The sequence below is a fragment of the Vipera berus genome (genome assembly GCF_964194415.1).
Source record: "Vipera berus genome assembly, chromosome: 2".
NCBI lineage: Eukaryota > Metazoa > Chordata > Lepidosauria > Squamata > Viperidae > Vipera > Vipera berus.
The window spans coordinates 222,746,567-222,766,558 of record NC_138203.1 but is presented as its reverse complement, the minus strand read 5'-3'; the positions used below and the strand labels follow the sequence as shown (position 1 = coordinate 222,766,558).

The 19,992-nt window shown below is 38.0% G+C and overlaps 3 protein-coding genes across 3 annotated transcripts in view; 2 read left to right on the top strand and 1 right to left on the bottom strand.

The window, feature by feature from the left end:
* Positions 1 to 4,672, top strand: part of PPM1M (protein phosphatase, Mg2+/Mn2+ dependent 1M) — a 29,571-nt gene extending 24,899 nt beyond the window's left edge. Inside the window, exon 11 of the transcript XR_014025339.1 lies at positions 4,576 to 4,672. The gene's annotated coding sequence lies outside the window, so the exon portion shown is untranslated. The remainder of the gene's footprint in view (positions 1 to 4,575) is intronic.
* Positions 184 to 19,086, bottom strand: WDR82 (WD repeat domain 82). The gene is made up of 9 exons (XM_081319557.1): positions 18,838 to 19,086; positions 13,114 to 13,211; positions 9,038 to 9,104; positions 8,721 to 8,820; positions 8,159 to 8,275; positions 7,704 to 7,859; positions 5,477 to 5,546; positions 5,070 to 5,212; positions 184 to 2,368 (listed from the first exon to the last, which is right to left on the bottom strand). The coding sequence occupies exons 1-9, from the start codon at positions 18,996 to 18,998 to the stop codon at positions 2,339 to 2,341; spliced, it is 942 nt and encodes a 313-aa protein (XP_081175683.1). The 5' UTR covers positions 18,999 to 19,086; the 3' UTR covers positions 184 to 2,338.
* GLYCTK (glycerate kinase) overlaps positions 18,854 to 19,992 on the top strand; it is a 34,849-nt gene continuing 33,710 nt past the window's right edge. The window contains exon 1 of the mRNA XM_081319553.1: positions 18,854 to 19,053. The gene's annotated coding sequence lies outside the window, so the exon portion shown is untranslated. The remainder of the gene's footprint in view (positions 19,054 to 19,992) is intronic.

The following is a 19,992-nucleotide window of genomic DNA, read 5'->3' as shown; positions in this document are numbered from 1 at the left end:
TTCAATGTCCAAATGGGTTCCAATTATATGAAAATGGGCTGCATGCAATTGCATATTTATCTTACTATCTTGAGCTGCTTCAGATTCTATTTATACTTTTAAAATAGTAATAAAATAGCCAACCAATGTATTTTGTCATAACGATATGCTTAAGAGATGAAACAAAAAAGGAATAAAAATCAATTTATACAGGACAGCAATCCTGCCTTATACCTAATACTGTAATTTATTCTTGACTGGAAATATTTATAAAAACAAATTATTCAAGCTGCAAATACAGATGTAAAAACACAGTATGTTATTAGGATGCATAATGTAAGAAATCAGAATACATTGCAAATGATAACATTTCTAAAGGAAAAAAAATGATCCCACAATCAACTCCCAGTAAAAAATTAACTTCTACTCAATTTAATTTTAATGAAAAGCAATTCTAGATCAAGGGCAGTGTATTCAAGATTTAAAAAGATTGATTTTTGTCACTGAAGAAATGATGCTAAAATTACAAACAGGTCTAAAGATGATTAAATGGTATTTATATTTTACTAGATGAACTAGCCATAAAAAAGTGTATTGTGCAATGAATTCTGAAAAAAGGGCACTGTGAACAACAATCCTGCCCTGTGTCCCAAAATTGTCGCTCACTGGCCTGCAAAATCTTTCACGAATAACAAGCCAAGAGGTAGAACATTGATGTATCTACAGTAATTCCCTAAACTCAAGTTATCTGTATTATTCGATGTTAGCCGACTCAGGAACTTACTGTGGGATATAAACACAAAACCCAGTTTAAATACAAATCCAACAGCTTAATGTCAGCTAGGAGATTCCCCCTCCCCTTCTTTTATTCACCAAAACAAACTTCCCTTATTATATTGCTCAGGCTGGCTTATGCATCACAACTCCATGGAGGTTGTAGTTCAACACCAATAATGCAAACATCACAGAATATGAACACTTCCAAGCAAAACCAAGTGTAGTAAAGAAGGGTGCTGATATTATCCGAATGTTTTGATGGATGGAAAGGACAGCAGCATTTTAATATTAAGAAAACTAGAGCATGAAGCATTGAAATTATGCTTCTTTGAAATGCTTTTTTAAGTGTACAGATTGTTATCAATTGCTGACAGATTATGGTAGCCGAGGCACAATTGACATAGGAAATGCAGCATCAATATTATAAAATCAGTATATCTTAGGAAGTTAAAAGCACACGAATTTAAGTTTTCTGCTCTCTTGGAAAGGATGCTTAGACAAAGTTAAAGCAGGGCCCTTCATTCTACTGCAGTGACAGCAGAAATAAAAATGAGATCAGCTGGTAATTATACAATTTCATCCAACCCACTAATGAAAAAGGCGGACTTCCGTGTACAGATTATCCCAGTGCTTAATGAATGGAGATCTCCTGTGTAGGCAGAGGGAGGAGCTGTACTACTTGCATTGTGAACAGTGGAATGACATTTATACTTGGAAGAATAGAAACTTGGAATGCTCTGAGAAAGACAAGTACACTAACACTCATTCCAGAATACTGTGTTGGTCCAATATTACTATTTTTAATACCTGATAGTAAAAAACAATAGTGACCCTTCCACACTCTCCCCTTCCCTGTATTTATAAAATCTACAAAGATACACTGAAGGAAGAGATACAGGAAGTGCATTTCCACTCAGTCCAACTGAGACTTCTGTGTTGCTTGGCATTCTACCCAAACAGACCCAAGTATCTGTTCATTTCAGAAGCTGCCCATACCAAAGAGGATCAGTATAGTTTCCTAAAGATTCAGAACCTGTTGGAGCACTTAAGGGTAAACATCTTTAACAATGTTCCTGTAGCAATTGATATTGATCTCTCTGTGTCTCTCTATATACATGTATGTATGTATGTATGGCACAAAGGTATCTTTATATAGCACAAGAGTACACAGCATGGATACTGCTGATATTTCAAAGAGGACAGAATATGTTAGAAAATCAAAGTCCAAAATCCTGGGAGTTTACAAGTCAGCCACAAAGACAAAGGACTGGCAAAATTCTTTCCAAATGTACTCCAAAGCAAAGCTGCTTGCTAGTTGATTTCAGCTGTAATAGTTCTGCTTCAATTTGATGTTGGAAGAAATATTCAGATTTTCAGAACAGGAACTGAATAGCCACATGAAGAAATCCTTTGTAGGAGACGCAGCAAAGAGCTTGATGAAAGAAGACTTATGCAGAATGTGCTGGGTGGGAATATTCATCTCCAAGTGATACAATTCCAATACTTTCACTGTTGTCTTTATAAATACTGCATTGCTTTCAATACAGTATGGAAACTGTCCATTGGAAGTGATTAATTCAGACTAGTCATCTATAGTTGGCAACCAAAAGGCCTGAACAAAGAAGAGAGGATAATGTTAATGTTCAAGGTTTGTCTTGAAACAATGCACAAAACTAACATATAGCATCAGCAGGCAATCCTGGCTATATTGTGATGGCCACCTATGCCCTTTATTTAACAGCTGTCCAAATGATTATGCAGCAGCTGTGCAGAGACAATATTTTTGGTACTCTATCACTAATAGGGAAGCAACTTCAGAGAGGTAACCCAGGTTGCTAGCACTTCTTGCAGGCAAGGCTATAGGATGTACAGGGGTGGACAACCAGCATTCATGGCCCTTTAGAAATTCATCTCTGCAAAGTTTAGAGGTAACACAAGTTTTGACAGGAGATCAGTGAACTAAAAAACCTGCCCGATACACGGTTTTTACTTTGTCAGAATCTTCACATATTCCCAGGTAGCACTTATCTTTAACACTCTTGACTTGTCTGATACTACAATGAGACTGATTGATGCAATACTACAAGATTAAAACAATGCACCTACACCTTTTTTCCCAGCCACTACTAGTTCAGTAAAGCAGGGGGAGTAGCTTGAACAGCTTACCTTCATCTGTCACAAAGTGACATAATTAATACAGTTCAGATTGAGAGAAAAGATCATTGTAATTCACTTATGTTTTATTGTGTCAGTAGAATTCTCTAAGCAGATGTGTATTTATAAGCAACTTTTTGGCAGAAGAAAAACAGGCTAGAAAAATATTATATATATATGGAACAGTATCTTCATCATCAACACCACTATTACATTCTGAATGTAAGTGATCCATTAATACAACCCAAATATATGTTAAAATAAATTATTTTGCTTTTTATTAAATAGGAATGTTGGGAGATCAACCACAAAATCAAATTCACTTTAGTATAATACAGAAAACATATATGTAGGACGAAATAAATGGTGTTTATTTAAATCAATCTGAGTGCCAAACATTTTCAACTATTTCAATCCACATTACTAGACTGGTCATTCTTAGGCCATTAAAATGATACCCTTCCATATACCAGGGCTTTCAAATAATACTAAAGGAAGGTTTTGCCTCAGAATAGTCATCATCTGGAGTATTTTTTACCACTCTTTTAAAATATTTAAATAGAAAAATAAATATTTTTCTGCCAGTTATCCAAGTATACACAAATAATTGTCTATTGTCTAACCTGTGTATGACTCGGGGTGGGGGAGTAGTCTCCAGCTTCCTTACAGAAATAACATTTATGGCACTGTGAAAAATGGAATTATACTTTGCTTCATTTTTAAATATCCCAGAAACAGCATTTTGGTAATGTATGTAAATCAAGGTAGCAGGATGATATCCCAGGAGCACCACTTGGCCATTTCTCCAGATCCACACCATGTTCTAGTTGCAGTAATGACTTCAACTAGCACATAATATGCCTAACAGGAATTTTCAGAAAATAAAAATGACTGCAACCTAGTGGGTTTGTTTGAAAATGTTTCTATCTGCCCTAGAAAAAAGATTAGGAATATTAAGTGGAATATAGGCAGTATATCTGGGCTGCCAAAAATGGATGCTGACTACATAGTTTTCTACCCTTTTCCTGCTACTATCTTATGGTTATCCATATAGTTATAACCCATGGAATTATAAGGTTGTATATGACATTAGAGGTCATTATTTGAACCCTTGTCCAGTGCAGATCTGCTAGAGTGGTTCTTTGACAGTTATACAAATAATAATAATAATAATAATAATAATAATAATAATAATAATAATAATAATAATAATAATAATAATAATGATGATGATGATGATGATGATGATGATGATGATGATGATGATATGATGTTGGAAGGGATCTTGGAGGTCATCCAGTCCAATCCCCTGCTCAGGCAGGAAACCTTATACCATTTCAGACAAATGGCTGTCCAGTATCTTCTTAAAAACTTCCAGTGTTGGAGCATTCACTGCTTCTGGAGGCAGGTTGTTCCACTGGTTAATTGCTCTAACAGTCAGGAAGTTTTTCCTTAGTTCCAGGAAAATTACCATATTTTGTTTCCACCTGTTCCACTGGCTAACAATCTGTGTAATCAGAAAGTCCTTCCTGTCATTTAGCTTACCTACACTACCTTCCTTTAGTTTTAACCTGTTCTGGTCTTTCTATCTGGGACAATATAGAATAAGCCCATTCCTTCTTCAGCATTATTTCAGGTATTTGATGATTACTATTTTGTCTCCAGATATTGGATGCCTCATGCCGAAGAGCATACAGACTAGTGGAAAATAAATGTACCTGACTGCTTCCTGGTAAAAAGACATTTTGGGAATAACCGTACCTGCTTTGGAAGTTTTTGCTGCATTAATTTGGAAGCATTTTTACAAATAGGTAAGCTCCCCATGGTAGCCATTTTGTGAGATTAATAATATGCTCTCAAAATTTCAAGATAGTGTAGAAAATTAACAAGAATTACAAACTAGTGATATATTATTGACAATATCTTGATCTTTTTAACTGAAGTACAATCAATCCAGAAAGTATCAAATAAAGGAGAATATTTGTAAGACAGGGTTGAAATGAAGGTTCCTTGTTGCTCTCTGAGCTTGGTTGTTTTCTTGCAGATGTTGAGTCAGGAAACATCTGCAAGAAAACAACCAAGCTCAGAGTGGATTGAGACCCCTCAATCCTGAACGGCTTGATTTGCTTAAAACTTTGAATCAACTTAGGTTTGCTTACCATATTGGAGCACGCACTGGCAAACGTCATAAACTTGGGATTGAATTGCAAACAGGTAATGGGTCCTGTGTGTTTCCCATCAAGCACTGCCACCTTCATTCCAGTCTCTCCATTCCAGACATGAATCTTCCCATCCTCTGATCCTGCAGTTTCAACCAGAATCATCAGGATCTGAACTGATTCATCCAAGATTGATTCATACGCAACTCAAATAAACAGCAATAAGTAAAACATTGTAGCAAAAATGAAGCATCGAGTAAAAAAACAAACAAAAACAACACCCTCCCCAAAAGGTACAAGTCACTTGGAACTATTATTCAAAGCTTTATGGAAGTGACCCTGAAATTATTTTATATACAGTAATTGGCGCTGCATCAATATATACAGAGGAAATATAATTCTCTTACCAATCATTATAAACTGAGAATCCGGGGTGAATGAAGCTTCCAGTGTGACAGCTTTGCTATTATTATATCCCTGTAAAAAAGAGTAAGATGAACATGAATTTAAGCAAACACCAGGAGACAGTAGAGGACAGAAGGAGATGGCATGCTATGGTCCATGGGGTTGCAGAGTCAGACGCAATTTAGCGACTGAATAACAATAAAAAAGAGGAAGGTTATGAGCATAAAATATAACAGAAAAATTAAAGTTTAACTCAAACAAAAAATTGGTTTGCAACACCAGGGTGCCCAAGAAGCCCCTTCCAACCATTGTCCTTTCATTTCCAGAGAAGAAGTCATCTGAAAGCTTTTAAAAAGTTTTATCACATTATTCACTCTTATTCTAGAAGATTTAATTCTTCAACAGCCTTAGCACAAAATAGTGCTTCTAAGACATGGGAATAACCATGGCAAATTAGGTAAATTACATATGCATTAAGGATATTTCAAGCAGAACTATTTTACTTATTTATTTATACATATTTCTTAACCACCCATTTCCCTTACAAAGGTGGTGTACAATATCAAGCACATTTAGTAAAACCAACTGCTATCCCATTAATCTAAGTTTAGGGTTAGTCTTGGAAAAGCCTGGATCTAAGAAGTCATGGCTGATAACAGAACGAAAGAAGCATCACTCAGAAGCTCATCATCACCATTTTATACTGCCCATTTTTTTCTATGTTGATCAACTGAGGGCAGCAAACATTCATAACGGTCTTGCTTCCTATGTTTCCTACCACAAGAGTTTTGTGAGGTGGGCTGGATAAGAGAGACAGTGACTGGCCCATAGTCATCCAGCTGGCTTTCATGTCTAAAGCCTAGAACAGGGCTTTTCAACCAGTGGTACGGGTACCACCTGTGGTACATTGGCACCTGGCAGGTGGTATGCGACCATCCTAGAAAAGTGGTAGTGGGGGAGGGGAATGAGCTGAACCGGTGGCAGCACCGCACAAGACTGAGCGAGAGACGGCTGGAGCTGCAGGGCTCAGCGGAAGCGCAAGGATCAGCGCCAGGCTCCTGCTGGAGGTCGACGCTGATCCTGGTGCTTCTGAGCCCAGAAGAAGCACTGATCAGCTGGAATGTTGCAGCATCTCCAGGGTCTTGTGATTTACATTCAGATGCTTGGCAACCGATTCATATTTATGATGGTCACAGTGTCCCAGGGTCATGTGAAGTGACCAAAACCTGCTGCAACCACCCAGCAGAGGGGGGATAAAAACCAAACAACCCCCACCCACCCCGCTGCCAATCCTCAGCAGAAATGCTCACAACAATGAAAACCTCAGATAGGAGGAAGAGCACCGCCGGGCAGGCAGGCAGGTGTCTTGCTCGGCTGTGGCTTGGGGGGCACTTTTTTCAGTGCCATTGTAACTTCGAACAGTCACTAAGCGAACTGTTGTAAGTCGAGGACTAACTGTACTTCACTTTTTTCCTTTTTTTTGGTCATCAAGTTTTTGACACCTTGCTAGGCGACTGGCGGTACTCGGATGCTGCCGTATCCTAAAAGTGGTACAATGGGTGAAAAGGTTGAAAAGCCCTGGCCTAGAACTTACACTCTATTGGTTTCTAGGCCAAATGCCTTAATTACTCTGCCAAACTCTCAAATTAGGCCTTAACTGGTGTAAAGAAATTCTGAATAGCATTACAAGGACACCATGTATAATTGCCCCTAGGAAAGTTTAAAAATCAGAGTGGAAAACCTGTTATCCACTCTGGACTATTTAAAAATCCAGAATGGACAACAGGACAGGAGCTTTTCTTACTGTCATGACTAATGAGAATGTATACTTGTAGCTATGAATAGTTGTGAAATTAAGAATAATTTATTTCTCAACTCCATGGGTTGAAAAGAGTATAAGAGGAAGGGAGGATGCTAAAACACAATCTAAAGCACAGTTTCATAAAGTGCTTTTTTACGTTATCAATTATCTTTTCATCTATTTATTCCAGTTGATTTCTTTCAATTAAAAAGTTACTCTCAGGTATCCCAAATTAATGGCTTAAGTTTTACATAAGGGATGCACCATCAAACCTCAGCAAGAATAACTTGATGAAATAAGTACCCTTATTTTCAGCTATAAGAGTGTCTTCTACTGCACTGCTAACTCAACATCCCATAAATCTTGTCTTAATTCTAAAGAACATCCAAAATGAAGAGCATGTATGAAGATATGGAAATATCCCTCACTGTAAATGTATGAAGAACTGCTCCTTTAAAGGCATCAATGAGTCGTATGATCCCTCCATTAGTTGAAATAAGAACAAGTTTTCCATCATTGCTGAACTTCAGGCCAGTCCACTCACAGGTTCGATCATATTGCATCTTAAAGGTAGCAAATGGACCCTTCAAAAAAGAAAGGCAGATGTTGGCATGCAGCAAAAATATTCCAGATGTTCAGATCATTTTGCAAGAAATACTGCACTAGGCAGACTGTCTGACGTGGGAAGGAATTTTCATTTTCTACAGAACTTGCCAAGGATACGTGCAAAGGTATTTAAGCTTCAATTCCTAGAAATCCCAACTTCAGTGTTTTACTTTTATATGCCTGAATATAAATCTATCATCTCAGGAGTCTCATCTCAGAAAAGATGCCATATTTAGAAATCTTATGAGGTTACACCTGAACGTTACATACTACTTACCTTATCAAAGGACCGAAGATCATAAAGTTTCACCATTTCAGAATTGACCCCAGCTGCAAAAATCAGCCCCTCTGGATCAAATGAGCATACAGGTTTTCCTTGTGGATGCATCAGACCCTAGATTTTGAATACACACCCAAAAACACGTATATATCCATTCAGAGTTCAATGTAAGATGAGCAGTTATGTTGTAAATGTTGTAAATAGGAAACAAGTGAGACAGATTGATGTATATTTTGATAACTCCTCCCCCTTTTCTTCCAGTCATTAATTTTTACTTGTTATACTTTACTTTGGACATTATTACTCATTTTGGTTTGAATCCTTTTACTTGTTGTTGAACTATTATTCAAAACTGTTTCTGTTTTTCTTCAAAAATCACCTAAGAGAAAGTGCACATTTTAACATTGCCAGGCTTTAGGTATATGTTGGTTATATATAAAGAGGTGTTTACTTTGTTCATGTCTACTACTACACTGCACAGGAAATAAAGTCTGCAATCTAAAATCTACACAACACTTGACATGCATTAACATACTTCATGTGGAGTTTAAAAGTTTACCTGGCAATTTGGTGACCGAAGATCCCAAAGTCTGATAGTCTTATCAAGTGAGCCAGATATAAAGGTATCATCTACTGGAGACATAGATAAAGCAACAACTCTGAAATGAAGAGAAAAAAAATAATATAGCCAAAGCAGTCTACATCATATGCCATATCTAATATTTTATAGTTTAAAAAAAGTTGAAAATTTAGGCAACATAAGTAAAAACAGAACAAAATCTATTGTGGATTAGTTATAATGACTCTTATTTACGTTTTAATTCTTCCTATGGTCATAGCAATATAAAATTGAAAGCTTTGCTCTGCTCATCTTACCTCTTGCTATGTCCTGGAAAGTATCTAATGTATTTATTGTCATGAAGAGAAAGGTATCTGATAGTATCTGTATGGAAACATCAACAAGGCAAACATTATACAAAAGGACTCTCCAATGCAGCTTACTTATTAGAGTAAGACTTTATTAATATTAGCTGACTAGGTTTGCACATCTCATATTTTAATAATGGAACTAAGTATGGTGTCCAAGTTCACACACAGTCATGAACCATAGTTCATAATTACTCACATACAAAAAATGATTTAGTACTATGTATGAATTCAGATATATGATTTGTTATTTCATACGAATTATAAAATCAGTGAAAAAAACCATGGCTAAACAGAATATGTAAATTCAATCAGCTATTGTGGGTGTAAATACAGTCATGAAGTGTAACCTTCTGTTAAGAATCTGGTTCAAAAAGATACATACAGTATTTCTATATCCACAGATACAGAAGCAGAATTCATCTCTAGTTCAGTAATTGCTGTAAAAAGTTTGTATATGAAACACTGATTATACCTTATATTTCAAAGATAAACAATGTAAAAGGAAACAATTTAGTAGCATATATATAAACCTTGAACATATAATCAAGAATATGTAATATTTTATTGCAGCATTTCTTAACTAATTTAAATATAGATGACTGTTAAATATAGGATGGATGCATTGGAAGGCTGCTAAATAATAGGACTTTCTTTAAAAAAAAACATTATCTGGAGGTGACTAAGCCTCAAAGTATATGTAAGTCAGCTGGTACAACAGATTAAGTATACTTTCCCTACGGGATAATAAGTCAATTTTCCTTTCTTCAAAGAGAAAACTAAATGATATCAATGCATGCCTGCAAGCTCATATTTCTGCAATTTTTGTATATCTGTTCCAGGATTTTCTGATGAATCAGCAAGCATTTATTCTAACAGTTTTTACAGAGAAACATGAATGAACAAGATTAGACCTAAAAGTCTGAAGAGCCAGCCCTCCGCTAAACAAAGGAGCTGCAAGGAAATCTGTAACATGTACAAGCATTTGAGACCAACTTTTCTTTCCACAGAACAACTGTTACCTGGCACCACACAAACATGGGCAGAAAATTTCTTCTTTTAGTCGTAAAGCTCTGCCCCAGGCAAGGCAGTGGCCTGTACAGTTATCTCCTGTACCGGGTGGTATCATAGACCCTAAAACTGTACAAACTACTACCTCAGCCTGGAACCAGGCACTGTGCAGTAAGCAGTAGAAAAGCTAAAAAAAATATCAAGAATTCAATAAAGGATGGTATGAATAGACCTGGTTCAAGATATAATTCAGACACACTAATTTTTAGTGGGGAAAAAAGGTTAACTTATCTGTCTCTTTGTATGCTTTCTCGTAAGAAAAATGGCCAAAGTATTTCCATTACTATGTATTAAACACAGTGATTAATATGAAACATAACACAACACAACAGGTGCTCTTCTCAAATATTTTTTTTTAAACATCAAGCATTTGGAAAGCAAAGAATCTGATTGGGATTATTCCACCTCTATCATCGTGCAGCATATGAAATTGATTCTCAGTGAACAAAGGTGAACAGACGTGTCCCAGGATAATGTTGCAGGATCCAATCTGGGCCGGTCACCGGGGCCTCAGAGGTTTTGTCTTCCGATCTTCTGCACTCGTGCTGGACCAGTCCATCCTCAGGGATCTTCTTTTGAAGACAAAACTTCTGGTCTCGGCGATCGACCCAGATTGGGACCTTGATTCTCAGTCTCACAAGTTCGTAATACAAACAGGAAAGTGATAGTAACATAGAGTAAATAATGTAGATTAAGCACAATAATGAGTTACCTATAAAGATGCATTAAAATGCTTCATCCAATACCCATATGGCTGCATCAATACACATTCACCGCTAATGTGGTACTGTTCAAACAATTACCCACCTTTTACAGCGTCCTCTGGGATTGACATGCTGGTCAGAAATTTCTCTGTCATTAACACTGCCCATTTACTGGGCTAGAACTATATAAATCTATATTTTATTAAAAGTTTTTATTTTAAAAAAAAACATTAAATTAATAATATCCCCTTTTCTAGCTCCTGCATTTCTGACAAGACACAAGAATACACCAATGACATTTAATTGTACATCACAATCTTCAGTTAGGCCAGAGACATCGTTAAAGTCCTGTCCCGGTGCCTGGATCCAGTGTAGGTCTGTATGAGACACCTTAAATAAATGCTAGCAAGATGAAGCTACAATACGGTTTACATTCTGGGGTTCCACCACATTCTCTTTGTCTCTGGATGGAGTTGCATTGCCCCAGGAAGAAGTCTGTGACTTGAGAATCCTCCTGGATTTGTTTCTCTTGTTTAATCTGCAAGTGGAAGCTGCAGCCAGGAGGATCTTTGCCCATCTTTGGCTGGTGCAGCAGTTGTGACCTTACATGAGACAGAAAGACCTGATTACAACAGCTGATGACCTCATTACCACCTGATTAGACTGCTGCATTGTGCCCTACACAGGGCTGCTTTTGGAGACAATCTGGAAGCTTCAACTGATGCAATATAAAGTGGCTATAGGAGTGAACCAGTGATTCTTGTTTTTTAGGTCTCCAATTGGTTTCCTATTAGCTTCCAGGTACAATTGTGTTAGTTTTAACCTATAAAGCCCTTTATGTATTGACACCTGGTTACTTACAGGACTGCACCTCCACACTAGAGTTGGTCTCAGCACTTCCAATCATGCTGGAAGCACCTGTTTGTCTCCTATTTGGGGGAAATTGGGGGCAAAAGCCCAGAAGCATTGTTTTTCCAATGATGGGACCGGCCCTCTGGAATGACCTCCAAATGGAGATTTCTCCATCTCCAACACTGCCCACTTTCTGAAAAAAACTGAAGATTTTTTTCCCCCAGAGGGTCTTTGAGTCCTAAAGTTATGAATTAGGCCTGAGTTTAATTGGCCTATGTTTATCTCCCTGTATTTTGTTAAGCCACTCGGTTTTGTGATTTTAGCAGAATACAAATTTGTTCAATAATAATCCAATAAACATTTTATTAGTTGAGGATCACATTGAGCCAAAAGTAAAAAATGTCTGTGAAGGAGTTAGAAAAAGCAAAAGACATGGAAAGCTAGTTATCAAAGAATCAGAAGGAAAGATATGAAAAGGAGGCCCTGAAAGAAAAAGACATGCCAGCTAGATGTAAACGTTAAAAATGCAGAGATTTTCAAGTTAAAATTTTAACTTTGTGAGATTTCAGACTTTACAGGAACATGTAAAAGACTTTAAGCCTTAACGACATTTATGTGTTGTCTATGGTTGCTAAGAAAGGCATACAAGGTCTCCAGAGTAAATGAAGAAATTGCTGAATTAGGCAAAAGAACTTGCAGAAACCCAAAGATTTTTGAGGGAAACATTGAAAGGACCAAAACTACTGCTTAAATCAGGGGTGTCAAACTACCGGCCCATGGGCCAGATGCGTCATCCAGACGCTGCGCCCACCCCATTGCTGGCAATGGCAAAACCGTCCCGATACGTTGCGTGACGTCGCAAGTTTGACATGTCTGGCTTAAATAATAAGAGGGTCCGTGGGGGTTGATAACGTTTAAAAGGGTATTTTATTGATTTTGATAAAGGACAGTGATTTGCGTTTTTGCTGATATGCACTGTTCCAATTAAGTATATAATTTACTGTCACCTAAGGAAGCAGGAAAGAGAAATAGCCTTGTCCTATTGTTTGCAAGTTAAAGTAAATAAAAGCCTTCTCATTAAACGGCTGGTTTATTCCTTGACAAATACTTTTAATTGTTCAAATAAAACACTTTCCTTTTAACTGATATTAAATTGCTAGTGTAGCCTTACATTTCATTCGGATTTACTTCTGACTCAAAATCTCATCAGGAAACTACCTTAAAAGCCGTGCTTTAAAATTAGGATTTAAAATTAAGAAACATTACATTATCAATTAACGGCTTCAATGAATTCACTCTTAACCTCAGTCAAAATCAGTCTTCTCAAGTCTTCCTTATTATTAAAGTGTTAAACATCCAATATGCATAGACAACTATCAGGAAGAATGGCTCACTCACCATCTATTTTATTGGAACTGTACACAACCGTGTTGGCCGCATGAGTGTATCTGATGAGGTCAACTCCGTATTTTTTACTATAAAGCGTTCTCTTGGGCCTGCCAAAGGAGAGAAAAAAGTAATAATTATATTCAGAATAGAGAAATTCTATTTTGCCATACAGGTAGTCCTCGGCTTAATGGCTACAATTGAGCCCCAAATTTCCATTACTAATCAAGGCAGTTAATTGAGTTTTGCCCCATTTATGGCCTTTTCTGTCAGTGCAGTTTTGAAGTGAAGCATGTGGTCATTAAACAAATCTGGCTTCTCCCCACTGTGTTCTCGGAAGCTGGCTGAGGTTACAAATGGTGATCACATGATTCCAGGACAGTGCAACTATTGTAAATACATGCCAGTTGCCAAGCGTCTGAATTTTGATCATGTGATAGTGGGGATGCTACGATATTTATCAGTGTGAAATATGGTCAACAAGTCACTTTTTCAGTACTGTTGTAACTTCAAATGGTCGATCACTAAGCAAATGATTTTAAGTCAAGGACTAGCTGTACACAATGTTAACTCGTAAGACAGAATAAGCATGTATATTATATACTATACATCACTACCAACTCTGTTATTCATAGTATCCAATTCCCTTTATTAGAATTTCTTTTTTTTCATTTCATTCAAAAGTGCCCTACATTGTAAACAACAAATAACTGGTACTGCATCAAAATTCAAAAGATACCCAAGGTCTATCTTAGTAGTTAGAAACACCATTGCTGCTGTTGACAACCTGAATTTTCATTATATTTCTACTGTGTGCAACTAAGATATGTTTACGTTTAGTGATTTGGACTTTCCTCAGCAAAACTACTTCTTGGTTAACATAAAAAAAAGAAAAACATTAAAACATTAGGTGACCAAGTCAAATCATACATTAGCACATATATAAATATATGTGCATTCTTTAGTCAGCTTGAACAAGACTCCAGAAGATAGGCTTAAGATACAAGAGGATCTTAAGATACGAGATCAGTAGTAGTAACTGTGAGAGGGATCTTGGAGTCTAGTGGACAATCACTTAAATATGAGCCAGCAGTGTGCTACAGCTGTCAAAAAAGCCAACACAGTGCTAGACTGCATTAACAGAGGGATAGAATCAAGATCATGTGAAGTGTTAATACCACTTTATAATGCCTTGGTAAGGCCATACTTGGAATACTGCATCCACTTTTGGCCACCAAGATGTAAAAAAGATTTTGAGACTTTAGAAAGAGTACAGAGAAGAGCAACAAAGATGATTAGGGGACTGAACGGTTGCTGGAATTGGGTATGTCTAGTAGTTTAACGAAGAGAAGGACTAGGGGTGACATGATAGCAGTCTTCCAATATCTCAGAGGTTGCCACAAAGAAGAGGGAGTCAAGCTATTCTCCAAAGCACCTGAAGGCAAGACAAGAAGCAATGGATGGAAACTAATCTAGAAGAGAAGCAACCTAGAACTAAGGAGAAATTTGCTGACAGTTAGAACAATTAATCAGTGGAACAACTTGCGTCCAGAAGTTTGTGAATGCTCCAACACTTGAAGTTTTTAAGAAGAGATCAGACAACCATTTGTCTGAATTGGGATTGCAGACGATTGACCAGAAGTCCTCCAAGGTCCCTTCCAACATCATCATCATCATTTTTTCAGTTAATAGCAGTATTCTAATATTGCAAGATGACTGTTAGTAATTTTTAACCACTAAGTCGAGTTGATCAATTGGCCAAAAAATTATGAGCATCACAATTAGGGAAAAATTTAAATTTAGTCCTTTCATGTCAAAAACTCCAAGTCTAGATGTAATACTTTGCAAGGCAATGAGGGTGCTACAGACAAAATGAAGGAATTATGTTGTTTTTAATTATTAGCTTTCAACAAATTAGCAGAACTGGAAGCACCCCTCTTTTTAACCTAAATATTTAGGGAACTATATCAAGCTCTTTGATATAGTCTAACTTGGAAAATGCTAGTCACTTTAATGATAACATTTCACAAAACATTTAAATTTGAAATAAAATCCAGGACTAATTGTATTTTATTTCTAAACATATTGGTAATACTATTATTGAATTATAATTTCTGTTGTCCCTCTTTGAGGGAGATGAGCAGTTTAGAAATATAGATAAATAAATCAGGATGCAATTTTAACTAAAATGAATTAATGAAATCTCTTGTGCTACACTTACGGGGAAACACTATGCTATAATGAAATGTAAGGATGTGTTATCACCACTATACATAGAAAACAGAAATAAAAGATCGGTTTGCTCTCTTGGAAATTATGCCTTCACCCAAAACAATCAATAGGGGATCCAATAGGATCCTGATAATTATGTAAAGTCTATTTTATAAAGAGCTAATTTAATAAGTTCACAAGGGTTTTTTCCTTTGCTATTTCACTTAAATAAATTATAAAAAGTGATATAAGCTTAAAAATAATCTGTAAATGTTTCCTATAAATTGATTCAGGAAAAAAAATCTGTAATGAGGAATACTGAAACAACTGAGGTGCCGATTTTTTAAAAAGAAAAAAAAACATATCTGGCAAAAAGTATGAATATGCACAGCACTGAAGGCAAACCAGTTGAGATTCCACTATATATTCATTTTTAAAAAACAATACTAGAAAAGTGTAAACATTTGAGAATCTATAACCTACTTTTTCAGCTAGACTCAATTTATTCAAAATGTAACTTAAATAATCATCAAAGAGGCTTCCAAAATATACATCCAGAATTAACAAACAGAGGTTAAATAAAGATTATGGTAACAACAGTGATAGTGAAGAGGGATAACAATGTGGTTACTATTGATACTATGTTTGCACAAGGTTTCAGTTCTAAGATGGTATTTATGTATTTATTTATGAGGCATATGCCTGCTTGTCCTAAAAGCAATAACTGTGGGCAGCTCACTCCAACAGCAATAAAAAGATAAAAGAAGCAATGAAAACCAGCACCCACAAAACAGCTTCTTGGTGCCCTAAGCAATACTCCCTAATTATACATAAACAGTCAGAATCACTGGGCTCCAGCCTTACCTCATCACAATGCCTGGGAGAAAAGCCAGTTTTTTAAAGCTTTTTGGAAGGTCAAAGTGATAGGAACTGTGTGGATCTTACTGCCTGGCAAGAAATATTTGTTCCTGTTAACAGAAAAGTAGCTGAAGTGGAGCTATTTTTCTTGGCTGAAAGGTGACAGATCTTTTTCTCTGCAAGCTATCCAAAACCCTATTTAGGAGTATAAGCTGGTGCAGATAAAACAACTACCACATCCCACCACTCCCATTATTCTAGATTTTAAGCCATCTAAATAAATAAAAAGGTCACGAAATCTTGAAAGTTAACTTACAAAAGATTTCTGGATATTTTCCCCAATATTCAACTGGTCTGCTTTTCGTTATATATGTTAAATGCATTCAAACTAATTAACAATAACATTTACTTGAGAGGACACAGTACCTATCTAAATAAGAATGAGCAATTCATTACAAGTTTGAAGATTTAACAAATTTTGTTTATTCTTAATTAAGAAACTCAGAAGGTCAATCTCAAGCTCAAAAATTGAAGAATGCCTGGCAAGCATGAAAGTCAAATACTTTACTGACAGATAAAGTTTTGGATTTGGGACAAGATAGCAGTTTACAGCAAATGTAAACTGTATGTCTAATTATAAGAAACAGACTATATCTATCTTGACTAGCCACTTCATTAAAATCTACTAATATGAAACTGCATTTGCAATAATGATCCCCAAATCGTTGAGTTCCCAGATATACAGAAAAATAAATACAGGACAGTTCTTGAGGTAATTACAGCTACAATTTAATTTCTATTCCTTTACAGTAGTGAAAGTACGGTCACTTAGCAAATAAGTAATTGCCTGGTGTAATTACTAAAATAGCTAAGTTCATAAAGGAGAATATTTGTAGCTCATGTTTGAAATGAGGGGTCCTTGGTGCTTTCTGAGCTTGGCTGTTTTCTGGCAGACATTTCCTTACCCAAACTAGGATAGCAAAAGACTAGCAAAATGTATCCATGAACACCAAAAACACAACGTATGAAGAGACTTAACCACAGTTTCAACTGGGAAACTGCGACCATCCTAGCAAGCCAAATCCAGAAATGCTGCTAGAGAATTCCTGGAAGCCTGGGTTTCTGAAAAATTGGCCATCACAGGCACATAGAAATAGATAACATCTACATATCATTCAAAAGAGACAAGGCAAAAATGAAACGTAAAGACCAGAACACATCCTCACTAGTAACCAACATCCAGATGAGAATAGATTAACATCAGATCTGCATTCAAGAAGTAAACAATATCCCAATCAAGAAACTATCAAACAAGGTAACAATAAACAGCCCAATCAAAGAATCACCAAAATCAATTTCGCCAACACTGCAAGGCAAGCCTCATTCCTTACTAGTAGCACTGATGATGTTATCTAGTTTGGGTAATGAAATGTCTGCAAGAAAACAACCAAGCTCAGAGAGCACCAAGCACCCCTCATAGTTAATCCCATTTCATATTAACCTGAAGGCAAACCCATTTTTGAAGAGTGCCTCAAACTATTCAAACTAAATCTACAAGTATACTTTGCAAACTGTTACCTAAGTTTCCCACCAGTATACTATCACACACAGCCTACTTTTGATTATCAAATGTGTACACTGCCCATTTTACCAAGTGAATACAAAATAAACAATACCTCTTTGAAACGGTGAGAAATTTAGACCGCAGTACTGACCTAGATTTGTGGCAATATTCCAATATTTTTGAATATTGCCACAAGAGATTTATTGATACAGTATTTTATTTAGAAGCCTACAAGTTGAGCACAACTGAAAGACTCAATAAAAGCCAGTACAAATTGAAAGGAGATCGTCAGCACCCATAAGGATGATGTTTTGGGTTTTTAAACGGAGGTGCCTTTCATATATTTAAAAACATACGTTTTAGGTTAGAATTGCTAAAATCACAGATTAGTGGAATACGAAGGTGAACAACTTAAAAAGCGTACGTTTAAACTTAGGCTCACCGCACATCGCACATAGAGCCTTGGTGGAGCAGTGGGCTGATTGATGCCTCCTTAAGTAACACCAGCTGCCTGCAATTAGTGCAGGTTCGCATCCCACCAGGCTCAAGGTTGACTCAGCCTTCCATCCTTCCGAGGTAGGTAAAATGAGGACCCAGATTGTTGGGGGCAATTAAGCTGACTTTGTAATAATGCTGCTTGGGGTGTGTGTGAAAGCCCTAATAAGCAGGCATATACATAGAATGAAGGCTCCTGCTAAGCTTGTAAGCCGCCCTGAGTCTTCGGAGAAGGGCGGGATATAAATGTAATAAAACAACAACAACATTTTTCTCCAATTAGGGACTAAAAAACCGTCCCTAGTTTCTTTTACTTTCAGCCGTTGTCCCTGCAACGACGCAAAGCCTCCGCCGGGCTCGAGAGACGCACCTGAACATCCCGCCTATAAAGCAACGTCTCCCCCTTCCCATCCCGCCGTTTAGAAGCTCACGAGAGCCGCACTTTTTTTAAAAAATAAAATAAAATAAAATAAAATAAAAAATACAGCTGTGTGGATCCGGCTTTCGATGAAAACAAAAGCCGCTTTATCTTGCCTCCCCTCCCCTCCCGGGCCTCTTTTTCCCGCGAAGAGCTCCTCGCCTCCCGCCAGCCTTCCCCGGGCACTCACTTTCCCTCCTGGCAGTCGTAGAGGACGATGGAGTCGTCGTCGCTGCTGGAGATGACGGTCTCGCCATTGGGGCTGAAATCGAAGCAGTTGATCTTGTCCGAGTTCTCGCGGAACACCTTGGCCACGCGGAAGCTCCGCAGCACGTTGTCCGTCAGCTTCATGCCGCCTCCGCCGTCGCGGGGAAAGGGAGCCGGCGGGGCCTGGGCGCCGGCCAAGGTGAGGGGAAAGCGGGAGTCGGGCAGGGCTTAGCCTCGGCGGGCGGGCGGGCGGGCGGGAATGGCGGGAGAAGAATGCCGGAGCCGGCGAAGGACCGAAGCGACTTTGCCCTCAGGCGGATTCCACTCAAGCTGCGGGAAGAAGGCGGCGGCAACTCCGGCTCATTGTGTCCGCCATTTTGCGGCTTTAGGGCGGCGGGGAGAGGGGTGGCGGCGGTGGTGTCGGCACGGGTGGAATTATGGGGCCTTCGGAGGAAATAGAGGCGAGGAAAAGGAGCAGCAACAGCGACGCTACCGGTCTGGTGCATGCCGGGATACGTGAGTAAGGCCGAGCCAAGCGGGTAGTAGTTTAGCGCGGGGAAAGAGGCTGAAAACGCGGGCAACGGATTGTGGGATTTCAAGATACAGTACTAGGCGGGAGTGCTATTGTTTTACGACTATTCTCTCATACCCGAGCCTAGAGTCCCTGCCTAGAGTTGAAAAAAAAACCCGTCCCGACCTTCTCTTTTGGAGAGATTCGAGTCTCTGCTATACAGTGCACTGCTATACAGTGCAGTGTTTCTCAAATTCGGCAGTTTTAAGATGTTTGGATTTCAGAAACTGGCTGGGGGATTCTGACTGTTGGAAGTCCACACATCTTGTTGTTCAGTGGCTAAGTCGTGTCGGACTCTTCGCGAGCCCATGGACCAGACAGGCGCTCTTGGCTCCCTTCCCGCTGTCTCCCAGGGTTTTCCCAAATTCATGTTCATTGAGTCGATAACGCTATCTACCCATCTCATCCTCTGCTGTCCTCTTCTTTTGCTTTCAATCTTTCCCAACGTCAGGGTCCTTTTCCAATGAGTCCTCTCTTCTCATTTGGTGGCCAAAGTATTTGAGCTTCAACTTAAGTATCTGCCCTTCCAAGAGACAATCAGGGTTGGTTTACTTTAGGATGGACTGA